General features: G+C 48.2%; 2 protein-coding genes across 2 annotated transcripts; both read left to right on the forward strand.

Moving 5' to 3' along the window:
* Positions 1-2,278: 2,278 nt before the first annotated feature.
* Positions 2,279-3,067, forward strand: LOC144716434 (putative transcriptional regulator tpeD). Its single transcript, XM_078591538.1, has one exon. It carries the CDS (start codon positions 2,279-2,281, stop codon positions 3,065-3,067), a length of 789 nt encoding a protein of 262 aa, XP_078447664.1.
* A 576-nt stretch (positions 3,068-3,643) lies between these two features.
* Positions 3,644-12,835, forward strand: LOC144716435 (long-chain-alcohol oxidase FAO3-like). Its single transcript, XM_078591540.1, has 4 exons — positions 3,644-3,881; positions 4,510-4,607; positions 6,067-7,360; positions 12,310-12,835. Exons 1-4 carry the CDS (start codon positions 3,644-3,646, stop codon positions 12,612-12,614), a joined length of 1,935 nt encoding a protein of 644 aa, XP_078447666.1. The 3' UTR covers positions 12,615-12,835.
* The last annotated feature ends 1,469 nt before the right edge of the window (positions 12,836-14,304 follow it).

A 14,304-nucleotide genomic window follows, 5' to 3' on the forward strand; every position in this document is an offset into this window, starting at 1 on the left:
AGCCGTGCTCACGGTTGGGAAATCAAGTTTCCTCCTGTGGTGGGTTGGTGGCGAGTAATATTTGGTGCGTGGAGCTAAAAACGGTTGGGTAACGCCCTCGCCTTCTACTTTGTAGACCCCTATTTCTATTTTGTGCCGATGGAAATCAAATTTTATATCCCCTCATATATGCTCCGCTCAGGAGTCGTATGCATGCGTTGTTACGAATTTTAGCCATGCCTTATGCCTGACGTTTCTGTACAGAGCAATTTATATTCTCTTTAATAGCCAGTTATGAGATTGTTTATTATAAAAATTGTTACTTAGCTGAGCAGAACAGCTTATCTTCTATGGTCATCAGCTCCGTCCCAATATCTTCGCTGCGGATATAACTGTCTGCGATCTTGCCCATAACCACTCTTTTTTCCTCTTGTCCACATCTGATCCCAGCAGAGCAGATTCCCTTTAGAGGATAATAAAGACAATTGGGTACTTGAAGTGTATTCTAAACTTCACTTAAATATCCTAATTCTTACTTTTACAACACAGTCTAGTCCTTACTCTCTACCAGTCTAGAGATCTTCTTGTCCTTACTCCTTTGGGTATGATTCACGTATGCTGCGTAAAAATCCTTTTCCAATATTGGTATTCTCAGGAGATATGTCTTCTGCGTAGGTCGAACGCAAGGGGTTGAGGAGTATTTAATCCTTGTTAGACGAAATTTCTCTACTCTCTGTTATTCCCAAGGCTGGCATATCATATCAGTTATTTCAAGGCGGTAGTATTTGTGATGGTTTCCTCTATCTTCACAGTCTTTCTTGTGTCCCCTCCTCCATAGCATCCCTCCCTTTCTTCATCATTCTAGCTTCTCTCACCTCTTTCTACATCTCCCACTCTTGTCCCTAGTATTTTCCAGGTACACGGGAATCGCGGGCTACACCGATGCCTCATACATCATCGACAACTGAGAAACCAGATGGAGCCATGCGAGGGTACCCGGCACTGTAGTCGTCCCGTTCCGCGCCGTAGTGTTCGTCTGCTCCTCCATCGCCTTGCCTACCATCACCCTAATGAAGACGTCATCGACATTTCCTCGGATTCGGATTCTGACACCGACAACCCAAAGCCTTCCTTAGATCCACTACTGGCTGAACTCTGCCTTCCGTCCCCAACATTCCTGCTTCCACATGGCACACCCCGACAGCACGCCCTTATCATTGAAAGTTCACACCGCCTTCTATCCCGTCTGTGTCCCTTCCTTTTTGGGGTTCCGGATCCCCACCAAAAGAGACCAAGAAATTGTTTAATGGATACAGCTTTTTGGGAAGCCCATAACTTCTCGCTGGATATGATCAACGTTGTACAAGTTATAGTAGCCCATCCTTTTTGCGACGACCACATCATCCCCGGTGCACATACAACTCAAGTCCCCTTGGCGGATAGCGGCGACAATGGGTGGTTAGTCGAGTAACGACCATGCCATGTGCAAAACCAGGCTTAGTTGTTTAAAACTTTTAAGTCTACTGTTTCTTTTGCTATATCCTGTAACTGGGAAGAACACAGTTGTCGTTGAAGTGAAACTTTTTTCTTCTGTATGGCGTTCTTGTCTCATTATGTAGTGTTACCTCTTCTTTCGTTATGTCGCCTTTTCCTATGTTTTTGCCCATCTCAATTTGTGATTGCATTTTTTTACTGAATTTACTGGATACTGTAAGTCGCACTTCATTATTTATAAATGATGTTGTCTTAAAAATTGCTCAGGTAGAGTAATGGAATCCTCTTCCGCCACCACCCCAAAATCGACGGCAAAGGCAACGCCGTCGATGTCCACAGATTGCAATGTAGTCGAGGTTGATGATAACCTATCGACTCGTAGCGGCAGACGGAATCGATCAAAAGTTTTAGATTATTTGTTGAAACTGGCCCGGACGAGTATCAGTGCACGCTTTGTTAATCAGAGAACCCCATCCGTAAGGTCGTTGTCTGGAGGAATAAAGACAAGAGCACAAATGTTTTTTGGCGACATCTAGAGAAGGTGCACCGTAGAGTTCATGACAAAATTAGTGGGCGCAAACTGAAGCAGAGGACCATACTACATTACGAATTACTCTCACGTAAGTTGTACTTACGTGGCATCACCATGGAGCAGACGAAAGAAGAGTTCGTTAGGTTCATCTACGATAACGATCTTCCTTGGAGTCTTGTGAAGAAGAAGTCGTTCTGAAGGCTGTGGTTCTATGGGACACAGGTGGTGGGCGACATTCCCGGTCCCGATGCAGTCAAGGCGACAGCCGAAAGGATGTACATCAATGTCCAAGGGAAGCTGGTGGAGATGTTTGCGGAGGTCTCTAGCGTATCACTTACCGTGGATGCTTGGACATCCCAGAACAACATCGCCCTTTTAGGAATCACTGCTCACTGGATCGACAACAACTGGAAGATATGTGAGCTTCTTCTAGGACTGCGACAAATCAAGGGATCATATAGCGGCTCGAACTTAGCGACGATCGTCGTGGAAGTGGCATATCATTACGGCATTGAGTCGAAGATATGTGCCATCACCACAGACAATGCGTCGAACAACAGAACAATGATTGCTTCCATCGTGGAGAAGTTGAAGACAGTAAACCCCCAGTTCATGATGGACCAACATGTACCATGCTTTGCCCATATCCTGAACCTCGTCGTCCAGGCCAGGCTCAAAGAAGTTTGCAATCCAGAACCCCCTACAGCTAATTTACTACGTGTCCGAGATATTCGCCCAGTAACACCGTTGGACACGGAAGACCCGACTGATTCAAACGTTGAGGAAGATATAGCGGCAGTAGTTGCACCTCTGGGGGAAGCCGTTTCACGCGTGAGAGCCATTGTGAATCCCATTCAAGGATCAACGCAGCGTATGGAAAAATATGTTGACATGTGCATGATGTTTTATTTGCCGGATTCGAACAAGATAAAGATCGACTGCCCAACGCGCTGGAACTCAACCTTCAAGATGTCAGAGCGTGCTTTCAGTAAGAAAGAAGTCCTGGACCACTTGGCTATGCAGTTCCTCTCGACACCCAGCAGAGATTACGGATTGTGTTAGGAGGACTGGGAGATGATAAACGAATACCTATGCGTCGTTGGGCCACTATGCCAAGGAACTGACTTTGTGTGCTCGACGAAGAAATTGCCGATAACTGAAATATTATCATTAGTGGCAGAGATCATGACGCACCTTGAGCATGCCACGGAAAACGTATGGGCAACTTTGGATGCCGATCGCCGGAACGCCCTGCGGTCAGCGTGTGGTGCTATGCGTAACAAATTGATGCAGTATGCAACGCTACTTTTGGCCAACACAACCGTTGCAACAGCCGCAACATTAGATCCTTTCTCAAAATTAGATGTGGTGCATCCTTCGTGTAGACAAAACGTGCTTTCCTATCTTGGCAGTCTATTGGAGTCTACGGCTATGGCAAAAGGAGATGGAAGCGACACAGAGCGGGTCATGTTGTCGCTAAGTCGGCGTCTAAAGCAATATTCTTCCAAGCGCCAATATACGCGTCCGTGTAGCCGTCAACGTCCACGGTCAACGCCGCGGCAAGAGCTAGAAACGTATAATAACATCCCATGCAGTGAGGAGGAAGACAACCCCCTAGGTTGGTGGAAGGATGTTGGGATGCGGTACTTGCCAAATCTGACAGTAATTGCTCGTCAATTCCTTGCCGTCAGTCCGACCAGCGCACCGGTGGAGCGACTTTTTTCAGTTGGCCGAGGCATCACAATGTACCGAAGATCAAGGCTTGATGCGGAGAGCATTGAAATGTTGATGATGCTTCGCGCATGGTTTCGTCGGGAAGAGCGGGACTCCGACGACTCCGATGATGACTCCGACGATGATGACAGCTCGACCGATGGTGGGTTATGCTCTATCTCTTTCCTTGTTTTCGTAAACATGTTTATCTTTTATTAACTCTCTATGTTTCATGTTACAGAGTAACGAGAGAGATGATATGATCGCAGTGTGGCATTCACGCACGACACATATCGTCATTGTAAGTACAGTCTGCCTAGCTGGAAACTAATTCAATCCCTCACTCTCTACCGATTACAATCTCATTGTTGAATAAAAAAAATTACTGAGTTAAATTCTCCTTAGATCTACTCTGCGAGTTTTGACGTACGCGTATTCTGCTTATCCCTGAACATCTGCAGTGTACAGCTGTGGAACATGGAGTTTAATTTTTTCTTGACAATTAATTGACATTTGTTGATTCGTCTTAATGCTCAAAGTTGCCTTTCATCGGCGTGACTCCATGACATGTGCATATTCATAGAGATATCCTAGCATTAATTTATCATCACATGACTTTCAACCTTTTCAATTCTACGATGCTCACCGTCACACCCACCAATGTGCGTCACTTTGATGAACAAACTCCAAACCGTTTACATGTAATGTGCATCCAAATTATTGTGTCATATAATTCAACTCTCACTGAACATTCGTTTATAGCTCACAATTATCAGTCCATTTACTTTTAGGAAGAGGCCAGTCGTTTCGTCGGGGGACGCGGATATGGTGTGAGTACGGTGCGACCTTGGCGCAGCTACAGTGCGACTTCGGTGCTTACCAGTCCTCGGTGACGTATTAGTTATCTACTTCCTTCGCACAGAAAATACTAGAAATACCTTTTGAACACTTCAGTTACTGTCTACCACTTTTCTGTTTTGGAGAAAGTAAAGGTTTGCCTTTTTTATATTTATTTACGTACTCAGCCCGAGGCCTTAAACTGAAGGAGGAGAATAGAAGAAAATTAGGGAACTGCCGTTATAGGTACTGCTTATCTGTACTATTTAACTAAAGTAATAATATGTAATACTGCAATTTCTTAGATTTAACTACAATCCTACAATTAATTTTAACGTATGTACAAGTAACATTCAAATTTTAACCAATGCACATATATTTCTGCCGATCTCTAATTATTGTTAATTTACTAAATATCACAAATTATTTTGATTCAGGACGATGGAACTGAATGCAAATCCAATCTTAAAAATTTCGTATGGGATTCAACAATTTCTTTGAATTTTTTCGTCCCAATTCGTCCGTCCCATGTCCACAGCTTTCGGACGAACGAATTTTTTGCCCTGGGGATGAATTTCGTTCCGTCCGTAAGACTACCGGATGGATTTTCGTCCACCAAATCGTCTGGCACTCGCGGACGGGACGAATTTCATCCCAGGGACAAAAAATTTGTTCGTCCTCGTCCCGGAACTATAGTCGTGGAGTACTATACTCGAGTGACAAAAATTTGAAGGTGGAATGTTACACAGATGCCGATTGGGCAGGAAACAAAGACGATCAACGCTCGACTTCAGGGTACATTGTGTTTGTTGGAGGGAATCCAGTTTCATGGCGAAGTAATAAACAAAGTGTCGTTGCTCGATCTACAGCTGAAGCTGAATATAGTTGTGGCTACACACACTCTTGTTAGAACTAAATCTACTCAGCCCTGATCCACTTATCTTGTATTGTGACAATATAGCTGCTATCAACATTGCGAACAATCCCGTGCAACATGATCCCACCAAGCATATAGAGATTGATCGTCACTTCATAAAAGAAAAGTTAGACAATGGTATCATATCTGTGACACATGTTGGCTCAACTAAACAAGTTGCAGACATCTTGACGAAGGGGGTAGACTCATCGACATTCACTTCCTTGCGTACTAAAATGAAGATGCATGATATCTTCACCAACAATGAAGCTCTATGATTTCTTGATGTACCATGATATTAGTACTCTGTTTATTATCTATTTGTGTTTGAGTCAGGTTGGATGTTAGTTAACATCACATCACATCCTGAAGGGGGAGTGTTGTGGACTGAGTCAATGTGGGTCCCACAGTGGAAAACCCTACTTATGTTCAGGACAGAACACTTGTTCAGAATATGGAAAAATATTGTTTCTTCCGACCGCCTCACTCTCCTCTCTTCCGTCTGCTTCTTCCTGCTTCTTCTTCCTTTCCCTTCTCTCCAGAATCTCAGGGTGCTGCCTTCTTTCCTTGTCCTACATTCTTTTTCTTTCTTTAGTTCCTCTCTCTCTCTCTCTCCTCTCAACAGTCTCTGAACTTGAAGGGCTTCACCGCGTTCAAGGACCAGAGAGAGGAAACAATTAACGTGGAGTGCGACGTGGTGATCGTGGGCTCGGGCTGTGACAGCGGGGTCGCCGCTGCCGTCCTCGCCGCTGTCGGCCACAAGTTTATCGTCCTCGAAAAGGGGAACTACTCCGTCGCGGAAGACTACACCGGAAACGAGGGGCCCTCCATTGAGAAACTCTACGAAACGGAAGGCATCCTCAGCACCGTCGACGGGAGCACGATGGTCCTGGCGGGATCCACCGTCGGCGGCGGCTCCGCTATCAACTGGGGCGCCTGTATCAAAACTCCGGCCCATGTCATGGCGGAGTGGGCGGAGGAGCGCCGCCTCCCTCTCTTCGGATCGCCGGAGTATCTCTCCGCCATGGATACCGTCTGCGAGAGGATAGGCGTGACAGACCACTGCCCAGAGGAGAGCTTGCAGAACAAAATCTTGCGCAGGGGCTGCCTGAAGCTCGGTCTCAACGTCGAGTCCGTGCCTAGAAACTCTCCGGAGGATCACTTCTGCGGCTCCTGCAGCTACGGCTGCCCCACCGGCAAGAAGGGCAGCACCGACACCACCTGGCTCGTCGACGCCGTCGAGCGCGGGGCCGTCATCCTCACCGGCTGCCAGGCGGAGAAGTTCCTTCTCGAGAAGAGTACGATTAAGAAGAAGAAGAAGTGCGTGGGAGTGGCTGCTCGAGCGGTGTGGGGAGAAACCAAAAAACAGTTGAAAATTCGCGCCAAGGCGAGCGTCTCCGCGGGTGGGGCTCTTCGGACGCCGCCCTTGCTCGCCGCCAGCGGCCTCAAGAACCGTCACGTCGGGAAGAACTTGCACATTCACCCGGGATTAATGGCGTGGGGCTACTTCCCGGACGAGGACGGGAAGATGTTTGAGGGGGGAGTCATCACTGCGGTGCACAAGGTGGACGTGGATGACGGGCGGGGCACGGCCATTATCGAGGCGCTGATGCTGGGGCCAGGGGCGTTCTCCGTCTCCATGCCATGGGTCGACGGCAGGGACATGAAGGACAGGATGAGCAGGTATAGCCGGACGGCCCACCTCGCTGTTCTCGCTAGAGACCAAAGCGCCGGTTCAGTGAACTGGGGGATCAGATACAGATTAGAGGAGTCCGACAAGGAGGTTCTACGCCGGGGGTTGAGGCGGGCTCTTCAGATTCTCGTCGCCGCTGGAGCATCCGAAGTAGGCACTCACCGGAGCGATGGGCAGAGAATCAAGTGTAAGGGGTGTTGAAACTAAACCCTTGAAGGCCCTGCGGTGCTCCAGACGTGGCAGTTAGAATGGGTCAAAGGAGGAAAACGTGGCAACTCCTCCCCCCACTCGTTGGTACACGACTTGGGCGTCGTGAGATCAGTTTATCTTTTCCAGTCTTCCTCCAAACGTGCCAAGCGCACGAAGTCAGGATCGTGGGATTCTGATTTGTCTATTTAAGTGATAGCCTGAACACAGAACAAGTCAGTTTTTGTTTTTTTTCTTTGCCATTGGTCTGCGACCCTCCTCAGGCGAGAGAGAAATTTGAGAAAGGAGAGAGATCCTCTGCTGAAGGCCAACATTTGGTATCAGAGCTTTCAGGTTGCCAATCTCAAATCCTCTCATGGAGAAGATGTCGTTGATCCCGTCGGCAAGCAGTAGCAGCAGCGGTGGCGGAAGCATGAGCTCGTATCAGTACCCGCAACTCTCGGCGGCACACTACACCAGTTGGGCGATACGGGTCCAGGCGATTATGGAGGACCAGGGCGTCTGGACAGCAGTCCAACCGGCACCAGATGCTGCCGTCGACATCAAGCTGGACAGGAAGGCGAAGGCGCACCTACTCCAAGCACTTCCGGAGGACATTCTGATGCAGGTGGCACAGAAGAGGACGTCGAAGGAAATCTGGGAGGCTCTGAGCACGAGGTTCGTGGGAGCCGATCGCGTCAAGAATGCACGACTGCGAGCATTGAAGAGCGACTTCGACGCCATGCAGATGATCGATGGCGAATCTCTTGATGATTATGCATGGAGGTTGTCGACGATGTCGGTCAGATACACCAACGTTGGAGGAACGTTGGACGACACGGCTCTGGTGAAAAAGCTCTTCGACACCGTGCCTGATCGATATCTGCCTGTCATCGCCGGCATCGAGCAATTCTGCGACATCGACATGATGTTGTTTGAGGAAGCGTTGTCCCGGCTAAAGGCGTTCGATGAACGCACACGCCTACGCCAAGCCGGTGGTGGTGTTAATGTCGGTGGACAGCTTCTCTTCACTCAGGCCGAGTGGGAGGCGCGGCAGAAGAAAAATGGAGGTGACTCATCATCAAGCCAGAAAGGGCAAAGCATCCGCAGGAGGCGGGAACCATGGTCGAGACGGCCGTGGTCGTAGCCGGGGTCACGGCAGAGGTGTCCGTGGAGAGCAGCGGAATGCTCAAGGCTCAGGTGGCTCTGGAGGTGGTGCACGTGACAAGAGTCAAATACGCTGTTTTAATTGCAGCAAAATGGGACACTACTCCACGCAGTGCAAAGCCCCCAAGAAGACGGAGGAAGTCCACCTCACGCAGACCGGAGACATCGAACCGGCACTGCTCCTCACAGTGTCAGAGGAGATGGAGCAGGCAGTGGTGTTGCTGAACAAGGAGAAGATGCCACCGGAGCTGCACCAGGCCGACTGCAGCACATTGCCGACATCTAGTTGGTTCCTCGACAATGGTGCAAGCAACCACATGACGGGGGATAGGAACAAGTTCCGGGAGCTCGACGAGGCCGTCACGGGGAAGGTGAGATTTGGAGATGGCCGATCGGTGGAGATCAAGGGGAAGGGATCCATACTCTTTGCTTGCAAGAATAGAGACCAATGGCTACTTGAGGAGGTATACTACATTCCCAGCTTGTGCAGCAATATGGTCAGTCTTGGCCAACTCACCGAAGCAGGCCACAAGGTGATCATGGACGAAGATCAAATTGAAGTATATGGGAAAAATCCGATGCGGTTGATTATGAAGGTGAGGCGCACTCCAAACCGGCTCTATAGGATTGAGCTCACCTTGGCATACCCAGTATCCTTGATGGCGAGCTTGGATGATCCGGCGTGGCTGTGGCATGCACGCCTGGGTCATGTGAATTTCCAAGCGCTAAAGATGCTTGCCGATAAGTCGATGGCGGGAGGAGTACCACCGATACCTCATCCACAACAGCTTTGCCAGGGCTGCCTGGTGGCCAAGCAGGCAAGGCATACGTTCCCGGCAGCAACAAATTTTCAGGCAGAGAAGCCGCTCGAACTGATCCACGGGGATCTCTGTGGGCCGATCACGCCAGCAACAAATGGTGGTAACCAGTATTTTTTGCTTCTTGTGGATGATTACACTCGCTGGATGTGGGTGTATGTGATTAAAATGAAGGACCAGGCACTTCCGGCATTCACAAAGTTCAAGCCGTTGGTTGAGAATGCACGGGGACTCAAGATCAAGATTCTTCGTACAGATCGTGGGGGAGAATTTCTCTCGGCCGAATTCACACGGATGTGCGAAGACTCCGGCATCGATCGCCAATTCACCGCCCCGTACACACCTCAGCAGAACGGGGTGGTGGAGAGGAGGAACCGCACGGTGATGGATATGGCGAGAGCTTTGTTGAAGAGCATGTCTATTCCAGGAAGGTTTTGGGGGGAGGCGGTAAGGCATGCCGTCTATCTCCTCAATCGACTACCGAAGAGGGCCATGGGTAGCCGCACTCCATATGAAGCCTAGAACGGAAGGAAGCCACATCTTGCCTATCTCCGCGTGTTCGGGTGCAAGGCGCATGTGAAGGTGACAAGACCACACTTGAAGAAGCTAGACGATAGAAGTCAACCAATGGTGTACCTTGGCGTCGAGGATGGGAGCAAGGCACATCGGCTATTCGATCCACATTGCAACAAGGTACATGTTAGTCGAGATGTTCACTTTGAGGAGAATGTGGAATGGAGTTGGAGTGCAGGAACATCAGCCGCCCAATCACCGGAGTTTGTTGTTGAAGAAACAATGGCTGGGGCAAGTCCGTCGTCTTGGGCTGTCATATCGGCAGGAGTAAGTCTGCCATCGGCTGAGGCAGGTGCGCCAACGGCCGAGGGAGTCTCATCGGCTGGGACAGAGACACCTGATCACAGCATTGAGATGTCACCTCCGGAAAGGGCCTCTCCTCTTCTAGAAGGCGGGGATGAATCACCCGACGGTCCTGTCCGGTACAAGCTCATCGCCGACATCATGAAGGAGACGCGTCGTATTGACCTAGAAGATGCGGAAGAAGCCGATGGAGAAGCATTGTTGATGGAGATGGAGGAGCCGTCATGCTATCGTGAAGTGGCTGGCCAACAAGAGTGGGAAGATGCAATGAGCAAGGAGATCGAGTCAATCGAAAGGAATGAAACGTGGTCCTTGGCAAAGCTTCCAAATGGGCATAAGGCAATCGGCCTCAAGTGGGTCTTCAAGCTCAAGAAGAACTCAGATGGGGAGGTGATCAAGCACAAGGCACGACTCGTAGCAAAGGGGTATGTGCAACGTCAGGGTATCGACTTTGAAGAAGTGTTTGCGCCGGTCGCCCGCCTTGATACAGTACGTGTCATCCTTGCGGTTGCGGCAAACCGAGGGTGGCAGGTGCATCACTTAGACGTCAAGTCAGCCTTCCTCAACGGTGAGCTGAAGGAGGAAGTGTATGTTGCACAACTAGAAGGCTTCATGGTGAGAGGCAAGGAGCATATGGTGTATCGGCTGCACAAAGCTTTGTACGGTCTACGGCAAGCGCCACGAGCTTGGAACGCATGCCTCGACCGGAGCTTGAAGGACCTTGGTTTTACAAGGTGTGTGCAGGAGCAAGCAGTGTACACCCGAGGAGAAGACAACACTGATATTATCATCGGAGTATATGTTGATGATATCATTGTGACGGGTCAAGATCCATGCGCCATAGCACAATTCAAGGAGCAGATGATGGCCGAATTCGAGATGAGTGATCTCGGATTGCTGCACTACTACCTCGGCATTAAAGTGGCACAAGGCGAAAGTGGAATCTCCATCAAGCAAGCTGCATATGCCAAGAAGGTTCTGGAGCAATTTGGTATGAGTGAATGTAATTCCACCAAGTATCCCATGGAGCCAAGGATGCAACTGCATAAGGATGGTGAGGGACACCCAGTGGACGCCACAGAGTATCGCCGCATCATCGGGTGTCTCCGGTATCTTCTCCACACACGACCAGACCTGTCCTAAGCAGTTGGTGTAGCAAGCAGATTTATGGAGCGGCCTACTGTCATGCATCACAAGGCAGTCAAACAGATCCTGAGATATCTGAAGGGAACAATGCACTTCGGCCTGGTGTACAACAGAGGAGGTGTAGAAGAAATCACTGGATTCACCGATAGTGATTTGGCCGGTGACATGGATGATCGCAAAAGCACGGGAGGTATGGCGTTCTATATTAATGAAAGCCTTGTTGCTTGGAACTCCCAGAAGCAGAAGACAGTGGCGCTCTCGTCATGTGAAGCCGAGTTCATGGCGGCAACAGCGGCAGCGTGTCACGCACTATGGCTACGAAGTTTACTATGCGAGTTGATCGGAGGACAACCAAAGCCCGTGAAGATGTTCGTCGACAATAAATCGGCGATTGCACTAATGAAGAATCCGGTGTTCCATGGACGCCGTAAGCACATCGACACCAAGTTCCACTTCATCCGTGAGTGTGTCAAGGGAGGTCAGATCATCATTGAGTTCATTCGAACCGAGGAGCAAAGAGCTGATCCCTTGACGAAGGCATTGCCGGCGGCAAAGCTGGCGACGATGCGGCATCTACTCGGTGTCCGCAACCTTGGGCCACTCCAGGATTAGGGGGGAGAATGTTGAAACTAAACCCTTGAAGGCCCTGCGGTGCTCCGGACGTGGCAGTTAGAATGGGTCCAAAAACGTGGCAACTCCTCCCCCCACTCGTTGGTACACGACTTGGGCGTCATGAGATCAGTTTATCTTTTCCAGTCTTCCTCCAAACGTGCCAAGCGCACGAAGTCAGGATCGTGGGATTCTGATTTGTCTATTTAAGTGATAGCCTGAACACAGAACAAGTCAATTTTTGTTTTTTTTCTTTGCCATTGGTCTGCGACCCTCCTCAGGCGAGAGAGAAATTTGAGAAAGGAGAGAGATCCTCTGCTGAAGGCCAACAAGGGGATCAAAGACGAGGAGTTGGAGGAGTTTCTTGACGGGGTTGGGATACCAGCAGGGCCCAAGTCGGGTAGCCCTACGTGGGTTCTCTTCGGCACGGGTCATCAGATGGGCAGCTGCAGAATGGGGGCTATAGCGGACGAAGGCGCTATTGACAAAGAGGGGGAGAGCTGGGAAGCGGAGGGCCTGTTCGTCTGCGATGCCAGCCTCTTTCCCTCGGCGCTTGGAGTGAACCCCATGATCACCATCCAGTCCATCTCACTTTGTCTGTCCCAGCGCCTCGCCAGGTCCATGGTCGCGAGGAAGGACGATGCTTGAAGAACAGTGCATCCGTAAAAGTCAACAGGGCAATCAGTCAGTGTGTTAATCCATGATAATAGTGGTCATAGACATTAGACAGTATGATACGAGTTGTTGCTAAGAGGTCGCACTCTCTCCACCGTCCTGACAATCGACGGACGATTAAATGCGTCGATGCCCTCAAGTATCGGTCGCCAAAGTCCATTGATTGTCCATAACTCAAGTTGGTGGTGAGTTGTTCAGTGGTACTGCTCACTGACCTCTCGCTGAATAAATGAATAGCGGTGTATAATATTATGAATGAGTTTATTCTCCTGCGCTTTGTTTCTGGGAATAACGGTTCAGAATATAAGAGAATTAATGATCGGGTTGGCTCGTTCGGTCCTCGGGTTGGCTCGTTCGGTCCTGGACATACCGGATGTAAGGAAATAGAAATCTTTATTTCTATTTATTGGACGGTCTACTCATTTATTAAATAATTTATATATTTATATATGGCTCTTAAAATATGGCGCTAATTGATAAAGATATTATTTTAACATTAAATATATTGTCGGCCTCATTTATTATATACAGAGAAACGTTTCTAATATCTTCCATGTGGGATAACGGGATTCTGCCTTTACATTAACTTCGAATCCTATTATCCCATATGGAAGAAAAAAAAAGTTTGCACTCTATGTATTAACTGACATTGGAAATAAATTAAAACTGATCAACACATATTAACCTTACAGGTAAAATAGGATTTGAAGCTTATTTTTATAGGTGGATACCGGATATCGATATCCGGATATCGAAATCCGATATCCGGTATCCGATACCCATTTCGTCCTCACCCCTTATAGACGGATATCGGATATCAGTTGTACGATACCGGATGACGGAGGGATATCGGTTGGGCCATCACTACCTGGACATTTGGATTAAGCTCGACGTGGCGAATAACAACTTGTATATCTTTGAAAAGGGCTGCTAACTCTTCCTGGGTCCACGCTTTAAAGAGAGAGACAGCATTGAAGGTGACCTGGCAACAGATATGAGAGATGTATGGTAGTGTCTTTGTCTTCGTCTTCTTTTCATCATCAAATTGGACAACAGGGAGGTTGGCTTTTTTTCTGACAGAAAGATGAGAATTGACTTGAGTTTTCAAAATAGATGAAAAAGTACCAAATATTTTAAACCAATCGCTAGTTATTTAATTTATTCCAAGCTTACTTAATATCTTTCAGGTCCCGATACAATATCATAATAGACGGTTCTCAACACATACTGCTAGAAATTCAACATGGACTAAGTGCAGATTCAACATGGGAAATGGTCATTGTCGAGATACAAAGGTTTTAAAATACTTATACGAGTTTATTTTCGGCAAGAGAGTTTTGATCTGAGATGGAGCATAGGAGGAGATGTTCATTAATAAGATTATGATAGTTTAACAATGTGATAATGATATTTGTGCACTGATGATAATTTTAATTGCTAACTGCTAATTTTAGGAAACCACTCTCTTGTAGACCAATATGTGCAAATATTAATGTTATCAGTATAAATTGGTAAGAAATATAGGTATTTGTTTAGTAGGTTGAAGCAACTAGTACCAGATATGATGAAGGAGAATGATGGATCTAAGAGCATACATGTAAGTGCCATGACACTGGAATATTGTCACCTCACACCTTGGATTGTCTCTGGTGGTGGAAAAATG

This window comes from Wolffia australiana, chromosome 2, assembly GCF_029677425.1.
Source record: "Wolffia australiana isolate 7733 chromosome 2, ASM2967742v1".
Lineage (NCBI taxonomy): Eukaryota > Viridiplantae > Streptophyta > Magnoliopsida > Alismatales > Araceae > Wolffia > Wolffia australiana.

Bases quoted from the DNA above. Each gene is read 5' to 3' on its own strand.
- LOC144716434 (XM_078591538.1), top strand. From the start codon at position 2,279: ATGTACATCAATGTCCAAGGGAAGCTGGTGGAGATGTTTGCGGAGGTC.
- LOC144716435 (XM_078591540.1), top strand. From the start codon at position 3,644: ATGCGGTACTTGCCAAATCTGACAGTAATTGCTCGTCAATTCCTTGCC. The intron at 3,882-4,509 runs GTGGGTTATGCT...ATTTACTTTTAG, and splicing joins TGATGACAGCTCGACCGATG to GAAGAGGCCAGTCGTTTCGT. The intron at 7,361-12,309 runs GTTGAAACTAAA...AGGGGATCAAAG, and splicing joins GAGAATCAAGTGTAAGGGGT to ACGAGGAGTTGGAGGAGTTT.